The sequence below is a fragment of the Phytophthora cinnamomi genome (genome assembly GCF_018691715.1).
Source record: "Phytophthora cinnamomi strain GKB4 chromosome Unknown Contig14, whole genome shotgun sequence".
Lineage (NCBI taxonomy): Eukaryota > Oomycota > Peronosporomycetes > Peronosporales > Peronosporaceae > Phytophthora > Phytophthora cinnamomi.
Genome location: NW_027150947.1, coordinates 1,100,303 through 1,113,719, shown reverse-complemented (window position 1 = coordinate 1,113,719; position 13,417 = coordinate 1,100,303). Strand labels below are relative to the sequence as shown.

Genomic DNA, 13,417 nt, shown 5'->3' with positions numbered 1-13,417 from the left:
GCCAGCCTTGTATCTAGACTGCTGGCACCTGCATTCCAACCAGGTGAGCTTAAAACTGCTTCAATGCACCCTTGTAACTATACCTTCAAAATGTAGAATGTAAAATGCAGTGTTTATGTTTAACCGTGTTTGCTACGTACATAATCCAATGAATCATTGGAGGTGAAACGTAAATCTCTGGTGCCTCTCAATCACTGGCGGGTTCTTCTCAAGATGGATGAAATAGCAGAGGCAGTGTTCTCTGAAATAAATTTCAGAGCTAAGAGGCGGCGCCAGCGGGTGTGCGAGTTTGCCAAGTCAAATACCCTTCAAAATAGCATAATATGCTAAATATTATTTGACGTAAGAGACTACTGCTTTTTTCCTGTTGGATATGATAACTTACACAAAACCATAAATTACCTGGATGTTACTTGTGTCGTCCACCTCAGCTAAGTGCGAAATCTATTAGCCAATAAGCTTGTACATGTATTCTTGAAACCGCCATCTTGATGTCAACTTCACAACATACGAGGGGTTGATCGTGCAACTTTGGAGACGGCAGAGCTTAAAGGTTTTGTACAGAGGATGGGTCACAACCAAAGCAGTAAGAGGAAACATCAGAAAGCGAGTGATGTCAAAATATCATCGATGTCCACTCCTGCTCCTCCACCTGTTACGGCGATTGACACCAGCCTTTTCTTCTGGTCAATCGAGGCAGAGAGCTTCGTTAAACTTCAAGTGGAGCTCCTCCGCCATGTCAAAACGGCTAAGCGGGCTTTGGGCAAGTTTCACAAAAAGTTTTTCTGGACCAAGGACGAGCAAATCGAGTACCAGGTTAATCGCCAACTTAACCTGGCGTTTCTGAACGTTTTAGAGTACCATGACAACATTGCTGCGAAGCTTAACAGCCTTATTTGCCAGAAACCTCAGCAACACTAAGCTGTAAACACGTTTTAGCTTTTAATTATTTTTCCGTCTAATTTCGTCGTATTTTAAGTGTCACTCACCGAAATGTCCATCTATCCTACCCCTAATGACTGTGACAAGATGTAGGGCAGCTGAGAGTGAACCGCTTAACCCGCGGCAACGCCAAGTGCCACAGAAGGCTCAAACCGAGAGGCTACGCCACATAAAGATCACCACGAAGTCCCACCCGCCGGAACGGCAAACGTTGACCTTACGCAATGTCAATGCAACAGTTAATGATTTGGTTAACGCAACAACAGCAAATGTATCAGAAGTAGATGCAAACGCAATTTCAGATGCAAATGCAGCAAGCCAATAACCATTTTGAGCATTTGCTCGCGTCGCAAGGTGAACGATGGAAGAAGGATCCTCCAATGTATGAAGGGAAATTCGGTGAAGATTTCGAATTATGGATCTTTGCCACGGAGGAATATTACACTAACAAGCGCGGGTTGATGAAGGCTGATATATCCGATTTTGTGACCACAATATCCAGCATTTTAGGAAAATATGTGATAAACTGGTATCACGCCTTTTCGTCAGATTGTGAAGTTTTCGTCAGATTGTGCAGCGGCAAGAGTTCCCAAAACACGGCAATTGTTTATGGCGAAGCTACGTGAACGCATTCGTCCCAAAGACTTTGACTACAATCTGCGTGGGCGATTGTTTCAACTGAAAAAAACACTGGATTATCCATGAAGATGTGTCATCGTTTCAGGATCTGATGTCTCGATTCGAAATGGAGATTTCGGAGATGGAGAAGCGGTTCTACTTTCAGAACGAACTTCGGTCGGAGACAGCAAAAAGGTGAAGGAGCTCAGTCCAAGATTCTTGCATGAAGTAATTGAGATTCCAACGAATTTCGAGTTTGCTCACTGTAAATTGATCTCCTCGGTGGACTTGCATTGCGGCTTAATAGGGCCGACTTGTCCACAGTTATGGCAAGTGGCTGATTTTCGCCAATCCTCTTTTGGTCTACTCCTCGGTGGCATCTTTCGATCCGGCGGCTTGACTGTAATGTTAGCCGCTAGTTTCACAGATGATGATGCTTTCGAAGGAGGTTGGTGATTCACCGTGGTCTTTGCCGAGCGATGTTGGCGGACCATTCTACGCCATTTTGGAAGTAAAAGCTTTAGCCTAAAACAGGAGGAAGCGGCAACATACGTGTCAATATTCGTCGACAATGGAAGCAGCCTAAATGGTGTCACGGAGAAGCTAGCTGAGCGACTTCAGTTGGACATCAACGAGCATCCTGACGACATGATGACCGTTTGTCTGGGATACAACCAAACAGTGCAAAGACAGAGACGTACCGTCGAAATAATGTTGCAGATTCCGGATTTCCCGGTGACGAGTGAAACGTTTACGGTCATGCCTGTCTCGGAGGATAAGGGTGTGCTCCTCAGAATGAAGTGGCTCCGGGAGCATAATCCGGGCATCGATTGGGAACGTTTGCTATTGCGCCCGCGTACAAGGCCTGAAAACCCCCAGGCCTTCAATTGGTGGTACCTACCCAACCTCATTCGCGTATGATCGGAGGCCGTCGTTTCAAGAACGCAAAGCCAAACTGTGAAATCTTCCATTATTACCGTCGATATGGCCACAAGGATGTGTTCGGCGAAACGAAACTAATCACAACGAAGCAATTTATGGATATCGAGGCTGTATTTGTTGTCAATCCACATGACTCAGAAAAGGCTGAACGATTTAAGCAACAAGGATGGGAGGCACTGGTGGGCAACCCCTGCTCTAGTATCGCGATACTGTGTTTCGCACTGAGCTGCCAAGTACCACACCACCTGTCCGCGAAGGGATTGAAAACGAAATTCAACGTCAGCCGGGAACACAACCGATTTCAGTGAAACAATGGCGCCAAAGCCCGGAACAGCGAACGGTGATCCAGGATTGGACGAAAGAGATGGCACAGGCAGATATTATCCGGCCTAAACCTCTGCATTCAGCGCTCCGACGTTTTGCGTCAAGAAGCCCGTCTGTTGGCGTATTGTGCACGATTATCACCAACTCAATAGTGCCACCGTTTTGCCAGCCATCCCGATGCCGCGAAAGGAATACACGTTCGATGCAATGGGCGGTAGCTACTGGTTCTCCTGCATGGATCTCTTGTGGGGATACTATCACGTTAAACATCGTGAAGCTGAGATTCCGTTTACTGCGTTTTCGACGCCCGATGGGTTGTTCGAGTATCTTGTAACCTCCATGGGTTTGCGCGGTAGTCCTGGTACATTTAACAGGCAGTTACAGTGAGTGTTCAGCGACTTGCGCGATGTGATGGGCATCTATTTTGACGACTTCTACGTTTTTACGCAAGACAAGGACGTGTAGGTACATATCGACGCATTGGATAGGGTGCTTCAACGGTGTCAAAAGCAACAGCTGTACGTCAAATTGTCGAAGGGTCAGTTCTGATTGAAGAGGTCCCTAGTCTTGGTGACTTTGTGGGTCGTCATGGTGTTCGAATGGACCCTGACAAAGTGCGCGTGATCAGCGACTGGCCGATTCCACGTACCAAGAAACAAATGGAAAGCTTCTTAGGTACGACGGTCTATGTCTCGCGCTTTTGCGCCGATTCGCGTAATTTGCAGGCCCACGGCACGAAAGTACTAAGGGTTTACACCCAAAGGAAACGTTGCACTTGTCTGAGCATCAGATGGAATACTTCCATGAACTCAAACGCCATCTCTCCACCCCTCCTGTACTACAGCTTCCTGATTTCGACAAACGGTTCGGTATTCGTATGGATGCCTCGAATTTTGCCATAAGGGGAGTCTTGTATCAAAACGGGGGAGGGTTGGAGCATCCGATCGCATACACGGGGACTACAATCCGACGACCTACAATCTGTCGTTTGCCTTTCACCCGCAGACTGATGGTCAGACCAAACGTACTACTCGGTTTATTGAAGACTATCTTCGGGGTGTTGTGAACCCCTTCCAAAATGACTGGGATGAATATTTGCATCCCGCTGAATTAGTACAATAGACATGTTCATTCCTCAATCGGTATGCCACCGTTTGAGGTCGATCTGGGTTATGTGCCCTATATGCCAGATGATGTGGGTAGGGATCCGGAATTTGGGCAGTTGCACAAATCGTCCCAAGACTTTCTGCTCAAGCAAGATGTGATTTTGAAGATGGCACAGGATGCAATGAGTGAAGAGCAAACTCGTATGAAGTCTTTCTACAACAAGAACAGGTTTGCTCAAGAATCTAAACCTGGAGATATGGTACTCCTAGATGGACGAAACTTGGACACTCGTAATAAAGGCTTCGCACAGTCAAAGTAGCTCGCACCGCGGTTTATCGGACCTTACCCGATTGTGAAGCAAATTCATCGTGTCTCATATGAGTTGAAGTTATCGAAGGGTCTCAAGTTTTTTTTTCCCGTATTTCACACCTCGTTACACAAGCCATATCGCAGTGACGAATCACGGAGCCAAAGTGTGAACAAAGTAATTTTGAATGGCGGTACGGAAGGTCAACTTGTGCACGAAGTCATTGGTCATCGTCACAAGAAGAAGAAACTCCAATACCGGATTTGGTGGCTTCGTGAATCACGCGAAGAAGCAACACGGGAACCAGTAGAGAACCAGAATCAGATTCCAGGTCTCATCGACAAGTACTGGGAAACGAAGAAGAAGAGAAAACCATTTCCTAAATAGCCAGGTCTTCTTGAAAGGGAGGTCATGTGCCGTGGACGTCTGTCTGTCAATGAGATGGAAGAGGACTCCCACGTCAATTGCTAAAGCATACCTTTCTGTTTACGCTGTACAGTGTAATAACACATTGCATGGATTATATTCGTTACATGTCCTACTGGCCAATATCAAGAATAATCACGATTATGGGACGCATAAACATGGAAATTCATGCGACCTCATTGGCTATAAATCCTTGAGATGTGCAAGAATCCAGTTTTTGAGCCGAACGTTTGATTACGGGACGCAAGTTACAAATTTGGATCAAGCTATGTTTTGGATTAGTAAATTATCATTGGTAGATCAGGATACAATTAGGATCTGAGATTGATAGTCTTTAGGACGGGACCTGGATACTTATTTGCGTGTCCAGGTCGTCAAGAACTACGGGTTGTGCGGCGGCAATGAGCAGGCGCCAAACTAACTAGTCAATCTATCAATTTTCAACTTCCAATCTTCCTCTTAAGTGTTCGACGGGCGCCTGCACCTACACCTTCAAGCTTCGGGTCTTCGGGTCTTCGCATCGGTTTGTGTGATATGGAAGGTGGAGGAACAGAAAGAACAGAACCATGACAATATCATAGCACAAATACATTGATGAACTATTGAAAAGTTCAATATTGGGCATTCTACAGCAGTGACTACGCCGCAGCTCAGAGGAGTAGAGTTCGTAGCAGAAACGGGGATGTAAGCTCAGGAAATAGCGGTCCAAACGTTTGACTTTAGAGGGCTAATCGGATCACTGCAATATCTGGTAAGAGGAACAAGACCAGACATTACATATTCAGTGAGAGAATTGAGTAAACTCCTGTCGTGTTACAATAAGACCCACTGGGAGGCAGCGAAGAGAGTGCTCAAATACTTGAAAGGGACGTCGACGTACGGTCTCCTTCTTGATGGGAATTCGAGAACGGTGACATTTGAAGTGTACACAAACGCAAGCTTCGCGTGTCAATCCAAAGAACGTAAGTCCGTAACTGGGTATGTGATCACTATGGTGTAGCAGCAAACAGGCATCAGTTTCTCTCTCAACTGCAGAGGCACATCTCATTGCACTAAGCAAAGCAGCAAATGAAAGCGAATGGCTATGGTACCTGTTGACGGAAATGGGATATCCGCGAAAGCAACCAGTACAGGTGTGGTGTGATCGTAAATCTGCTATTAGCACGGCCAAAAACGCAGGAACCCATAAGGCGACAAAGCATGTTCAAATCCTTTATTTGTTCACAAGCGAACTAGTAGACGTGGAAAGGCTGAATATACATTACTGCCGTACGGATGGCATGTCAGCAGATATTCTGACCAAAGCACTACCTGCAACACAGTTTGCTATGCTCAGAGAGCTGATAGAGATGAAACATCTTAAGGCTACCCACAACACTTAGTGGTAGTGTTGAGCCTGGGGCTCGGCGGCCTGGCGCCGGTGCTACGCCAGCCCCGCGGAACGCCAGGTGCGGTAAGGAAACCGACCGGGCCTCCCGGGATGGGTACGCGAGCACCGGGCCAGACAGAATAAACTTAGGTATATCTAGTTAAAGTATACGAAGGCAAGTGTCGATGTAGTCTACGGTACTACGCCAATGGCTGGTATGGAGCCATTTGGGTCAAGGAGACTGTCTCCACTCTTTGATACAGAGACAGGATTTGTGCGATGAGGAACGGAAGCAGCGGATCGGAAGCGAGGACGGTGTTCTCACTTCCGCTTTTGCTTCGGACTGAGCACGTCTGTTAGATAGCATTAGGATAGCGGCAAAGTGGCTAATAAAGACAATTGGCCGACAAAACCAAAGCGTTCTTTCACTTTAGCAGAAGCGAAAGGAGACGAAAAAAAAGTCAAGTCGGCTACGAAACAAAAACAAGCAGATCGTTCAGAATCGGAGAAGAGTCAGCAGGCTGACAAACAAAAGCCAAAGCAGTAACACCGGTTACTGCGCCTCATTGTCGTATTTGGCTTAGCCGGAATGATCTTGAAGCAGTGTATATACCGCGACATACAAAGGGAACGGATGACTTCCCCCGTTCTCTATTTCCTTGATCATCGCAGGCTTCAATCGGAATTCCTCCATTATTTATATCATCTGAGGTTCCGCACTCGCGATCTCGTCACTTTCATTCTCATCATCACACTGGACACACCCTTTTTTACCCGCTTTCACAAATGGTTGCGCAAACGTCAACAGAAGTATTGCGTCGCACTTGCGTGACTTCGCCTTCGTCAGATGCAGCAAACAAAACCGCTCCTCCGTATAGTACGAATACACATCATTAGGTGCTTACTTCTTGCCATTAAACTCCCACTTCGCAACCGCATCAATTGTTTCACACACGTTCGCCGCGGGGACCCAGTAGTCCAACACGTCAGGGGTTTTGGCCCACTCTTCTCATCGCTGCGTATTGATCCAGCGTTTAACCGTGGCACTTGAAGGTTGGCGATGGTCCCTACCCAATCGACCGACCGAATGTCACCGTATCCATATCTTCACGCATGACGCCGTGATCAGGATCCATACGCGTCTTCCGGTTCACGCTGTCATATTTCAAATAGGATATGCCAATTGCTTGTCGATAGTAGACACATGAGTGGAAAAACTGATCGATTGCAACACCTTGGAGGCTAGGGTCGTTCATTTCTTTCGCAACCCTGACAACCTTTTGGAAGAAAACGGGTTTCACATCGGTCATCAAGTAGTCCATCGTCATCTTCGAAGTCACGAGCACTATCCAACACAGCGGGTTCGTATACTGCGTTGGGTTTCTATGATTGGACACCCCAACCACCCGAATGCGGTCAATCGGTTCGGCTGAGCAGCTGCCAGCATATGTAAGTAGCCTGACAGCGTTTTCGCGGTGACTAGACGCACCGCCGCGGATATGGCATCCCTGGCCTCTTCAGCAGGTTACACAAAGAAACGGACACTTCCACCCGACACGAAATACCGGCCAACAAAATATCTCTTGTAAGCGGGGCTCTGAAGTTTTTCGGCCATATTCTCCAAGTCAACCTGTCTCCAGTACGGCAACAGACAGGTTTTCTGTTTGCCACGTCCGTTAAATTGCCCTGATGTCGCAAGCAGCCCGTACATACGGCTCATGCATCGTGCTTCGAGCTGGTTCTGATTCAACCCGTCAACACAAAACCAGCAACTGGGCAAATTGGCCGAACCCCCCAAGCGGATCGACTTGTAAACACAGCAATCAGCATCGTACCACTGATAGTATTTGCCGTTGTGAAACAATTGTGTGACGGCCACGGTATTATCTCTATGGCGCCACACAACCGGAGTTGTCTCTATGAGTGCCAAGTAGAAGCAAACCAACGCCAAAATGCAGCTCTTGCCTATTCCAGCAGTCCCCATTAAAATGAACTGATTCCGGTGTTCTGCTTCTGTGTCTGCTGAAAGAAACCGCTTCAAATTCTGCAGCACACACAGGACCTCCTTCCGCACGAAGAAATCAGGGCCAGTAAACCCCGGGATGTCTTGGACCGCTTGAATGTCCGTCAGTTCTCCGCAATCATGACCGTCCCAGTCGTACAACTTCAAGGAAACCATGTCTTTCGACGGCAGGTCTCCAATTTGAAGGCTCTCGGTTTCAGAATTGTTACAGTCAACGTACTTACTAGCATCGACCACGGCAAATCACTACCTGTCTTCTCCTCGCCCTTCGTCACCTCTACCAGTACGTGAAGCAGCATTCGTTGACCAACGACGTCGCGATACAACGAATTGCAGCCCGACAGGTCCCTTCAGCAAAAAGGATGCCAGCTCAGCGTCAATCTTCACCCAATCTCCATTCTCCCCCGTCTTCATCGCCAAGTAGAGCCAGGGTTTGTGGGGGCGAACACCCAGTTTCTCCGCAAGCTTGTCCCGCACCCAGCGAATGTCCTCTTTGAGCCTAGCGTCCACGACAATAACGTCGTCTGTGCACAGCAGCTGCACTTCGTCGTTGTACGAAAGGATAAAAAGCTATCCGCACGGGCAATCAAGTACAAATTCCTAGGAATATCTGGGGATACTAAAGAGTACCGGCTTTTCGATGTTTATAACAGCAAGTCCATAGTGTCCAGGTTGGTAACATTCGATACATAGAACTGCTCGAACATTATTACTCGATCATTCGGAATAAAACTGGGTCAGCTCAACAAGGAGGAGCTAATGGAAATCGATGCACTGGATACAATATCCAACAACGAGGTGACCAATGTAGAAGTTCCTGTGATTGAACAACCGATGGAGTCATCAAGAGTAGTGGGAGCTAAACGAAAGAAGAGACAGTCGCCAGTACCTGTGGGAGCTAAGCGCAGATCCAGTCGGATCAAAGCCATGAACGCGCAAGGCCCAACGCAACAGGACGGCACACGGATCATTCCTGTGCGGTACTCGGACTGCAAGTGCGTTCAAACCCATATCAATAAGGCAATTGCAGATGGTGCTGATAGGTTTCTCGTCCCTACATCCCATCTTTTCTCTGTAACTCATTCTGCGCATTTTCATTTCGATGTATGTATGGCAGACGAACGGCACTTTCGTCAGTGCTGCTTTACTAAAGCTTGATAGTCCTGCTATCAGATTTTCACTCATTACCTCTACTAGTTTGTCTCTATTGAGGTGTCCCAATTTTACATGCTACACTCTAAAAGCAGCCTCTATTTGTCTGTACATTGGCTCCCTTTACGGTGCGATCGGTTTTGCCCTTTACTGCAGAGCAGTTTATTTACCTGTCTCTCAGTGTTCGCGCCTGCACATAGTACTCCCCGGTTTCTGCAATAGCTACAAATGCCAACTTATGCTTCCAAAGGACAAACTTGTACTTCCCATCTTTCCAGTATTTGGTAGCCAATATTCAGAAAGTATATTTGTCTTTGCTTTAGCCACCAAAGCCATATTATTGAACTTAAAAGGACGAATTCCGTCCAGACTACTCAAATGGAGCTGTGTGGAGCTAACATGTGTATTGCTATGTTTAGTCCCTGTCTCCAAATGTAAACCTAAACTTTAGGTTCAGCCGTTTGCTCAAAAACCGCGATGAATCCGCGGTTAGTCCACAACCGCAACCTGAATCTAATACCCAATCATAATCGGTAATATTAGTTACATTTCGTTCTAACAAGTCAGGGTACAAATCTCTTACCGCCTCTTCAATGATTTTCGCTGCCACTTCGATGTTGCCGGAAGCCTCCGAGACCTTTCCATCAAGTGCCGAAACGAGTCTGCCACGCCGTCGTCGTCACTCATCAGTGTATCCGAAACGACCGGTGATCCAGGTGTCAGCAGTGCGAAGCCATCAGCTCATCAACACCTACCTTGATTTTCTCCGGCGTCAGCGTGTCGTTGTGTCGTGGCTCTTGTCCATCGCTTGTCACTTGAGCGACCGCAACCTGCTTGGCCCTCTTGATTTGCCGAATCATCACTGCATCGACCGGAAGTTCGACCCGCGCCGCCTTGGTCTTTTCTTGGCGGCCGCCTTTGACCCCTTCACGTGAACGACCGGCACCGGCTTCTACACCATGGGGCTCTTGAAGATGTTGTGCGATACACGCCCAAGCTTCTGTCCTTTTTCATCGCGGGGCAGACACGTTTCATGTGCGCGAGACCGTGCTGGTTGTAGAACCCTTCGCAATAGAAGCACTCATTTTCGCCCTTCCGCTCAACAGCACGCGCGTTGTGCTTGCCCAAATGCTGGGACGCCCTCACATGATTTGAGTGCAGAACCACCACTTGCATCGCCTCAATATCGTGTCGGATCTTGTTCATGAAGACACTGCTCAGCAATGCTTCAACCTTGTCCAGGTGGAACCCGTCGTTGGTGTAATCAACCTGGTTTCCCCAGTACTAGCTTAGAAACAAAACAAAGCAGAACCTTCATCACCGCGTACTGGTTCCGAATCATCGTCACACCGTCCAATGCCCCGCGTGATCGACGATTGATCCGATTACGCGCCTCCTTGACACGCAAAACGAACTCACCCACTGACGCCACATTCATCGCCAGAGCACCATGAAACCGCGCAATCATTGCGGCCATCCCTTGCGCATTCGACTGGCTCAACAGTCTCGAGTCGCTTCCATGCAACAGGCAGACTTTCGTCATTGAACGAGGCAGCGACTCCACGTACGACCTGGGTAGTGTCTGGTTGAGCAGCGACCTAATGTAGGTGTCTTCCTCGCTGCTATTTGCCAGCTGCCACTTGTACGTCCTCTGCGGTTCCGCATCGTCCGTGTCCATCGGACGGGGAATCTCGCAGCTTGTCCGCAGCGAATCCTCGTAGGCGAACGCTGGATCCACCAAGCCCTTGACTAGCGCTTCTCGTCGCATAGCCGCGCTCTTCTGGCGAAAGAGCCCAACGATCAGGTCCTTCCACACCCCGAACTGCTTGGTATCGCTCGGAAAGACGAGACGATCGAACGGGTTGCTCGCGTTATTGCTTGTACTCATAACTTGAAATGTTAAAGTGACAGAACGCTTTTGTTGTGTTTGCCAATTGTCTTTATTAGCCACTTTACCACTATCCTAATGCTATCTTACAGACGTGCAGAGTCCGAAGCAAAAGCGGAAGTGAGGACACCGCTCTCGCTTCCGATCCGCTTATTCCGTTCCTCATCGCACAAATCCTGCCTCTGTATCAAAGAGTGGAGGCAGTCTCCCTAACCCAAATGGCTCCATACCAGCCATTGGCGTAGTATCGTATACTTTAACTAGATATACCTAAGTTTATTCTGTCTGGCCCGGTGCTCGCGTACCCATCCCGGGAGGCCCGGTCGGTTTCCTTACCGCACCTGGCGTTCCGCGGGGTTGGCGCAGCACCGGCGCCAGGCCGTCGAGCCTCTGGCTCAACAGCTTTTATTTGATCCGTCCGAGCGCTTGGGTTGCGGATGCGATTGGAATGCGCCAGCCAATCCATATTTCGAACTGGCGTAGAATGTTCAAAAGTTTCCAAAGTTATCCCCTCCAAACCGGATGCTGCATAATGCAGCCTAGATTTGAAGTCTTAGACTGCATATATGCAGTTTAAGTAATTTTTGACTTGAAATTTGTAATGGTGTCCTTTTCCCCGCAACAAGGGTAAACAAACTTTAAGATAAGGTGCTATTGATTTTCTGTACACGCTTTTTTTATTTGCACGTGGACAAGGACAACTGTTTTTCAAAATTCAGATTATTAGTTATGGTGGGTAGCAACGACTTTTCTTGCCTTGCATCAAATCTACGAGGTTTTGTGTGACACTCCACCCAACGAGTGGTTTGCAATCGCTCGGACCACTTCCTTGCCTTTTCAGAATCAACCTCATTCAAGAATTTGCGCGCGGAGGGCTCAAGTCGACTGCGGGAAGATGGCGCAACTTCGTGGCAAGATCCTGCGCGACAGCGAGGTTACATCGTGTGATCTGTCGTTCAAGTCAGTGCGGCGAGAGCTGAGGTCTCAAGGTTGGACGCGGAAGCGATCGCCACGACGAAGCTTGGGCGATCGCTACTTCTATATCAGGTCTGGTGGGAGTACCATTGGAAAGGCAGGCGTTGACTACTTCCTGGACGAGGAGGGCGTGCTCGAGTATTATGCAAACGGTGGATTTATATTGAATTCATATTATTTGAAACAGAGCTGACACAGATTCTTCGCATTTAGTCCTTCGAATTCGTGCACGAGACCCTGCTGCGATGGCTGCCTCGGTGATGTCCGCGCCGGTTGTTCCCGGTGACGCCCAGCTTGAAGCCGCTGCCCAAGTTATCAGAGACAACTACGCTGCCGACATTGAAGCAGCAGAGGCACGAATGCAACAGCGAGGCCATGCAACTGTTGACGCGCCGGTATCTTCAAGTGCAAACCCACGCCCTGCACTCCCACCTGCAGCGCGTGGAAGTGGAACACAGTCTGCAAGACGCCCGGTGCGAGTGTCTTTGGAGTCGTCGTTGAAACCAACGACGCCGGTTCGCAGCGGCCGACGATCTTCGCCAGAGCTGATTGCCATTCCATCTCATGTCGGCCATGATGGAGCAAGTGACGCTGAAGCCGCCCCATCCAGCCACACCTCCAACGCTGCAATTGTGCCGGAAGTGGATGACCCAAGCGACTGAGCGACGGTATGTTGCATGTTATGCTGATTGATATACTGCATGTTATACTGAATAAGATGCAGCATTTTATACTGCATGCTATGTTGTATTTTATACTGCATTTTATCCTGACTGTATTGCTGCATACTAACATGCTGCCCGATTGTATTGCAGATGCCGAAGATATTCACGAAAATATACTGGGCAACGAGTTGCTAGCTGACAACAACGCGGACGACTTGACCGCGCCACCAGCAAACCAATGAGTTGGCACAGTTCATGAAGTAAAATTGGCTTCATTCCTTCCAAATCCTGCCGAATATCACGCCTGGTCTTCCTTGGTAGCTCTGAGCTGAGACGCTGCTTACGTCGGTAGCGTCGGTACGTGTCATCCACGCGCTGCAGCAGCATTTCGCGGTGGTACTCATTCGAGCAAGCCGCAATATGCTGCCAGAGCACGACCGGCATGAAATAGAAAAACAACGCGACGGGGGAGTCCCCTCGACGAAGTACTTCAGCCGTAGGTCCTGAATATTCTAGTCTCAAGCCGGGGTAGCTGGTTGCATTCTCGATTGGCTCATACGGAGCCATCATGTGCTCGTTGATGTCGGGCTCGGTGACGTCGTCCCAACTCGTGACCGTCATGCTGTGCGAGACAGCGTTTTTCACGTTCCCAGCGCTGCAGTATTGTCACAGCGTACTG

At 48.4% G+C, this 13,417-nt stretch overlaps 1 protein-coding gene across 1 annotated transcript; it reads right to left on the bottom strand.

The window, feature by feature from the left end:
• Positions 1-10,137: 10,137 nt before the first annotated feature.
• On the bottom strand, positions 10,138-11,098 carry IUM83_01228 (uncharacterized protein; the record flags this gene model as incomplete). The annotated part of the gene is made up of 2 exons (XM_067925070.1): positions 10,138-10,479; positions 10,532-11,098. The coding sequence occupies 2 exons, from the start codon at positions 11,096-11,098 to the stop codon at positions 10,138-10,140; spliced, it is 909 nt and encodes a 302-aa protein (XP_067797709.1).
• Positions 11,099-13,417: the final 2,319 nt, after the last annotated feature.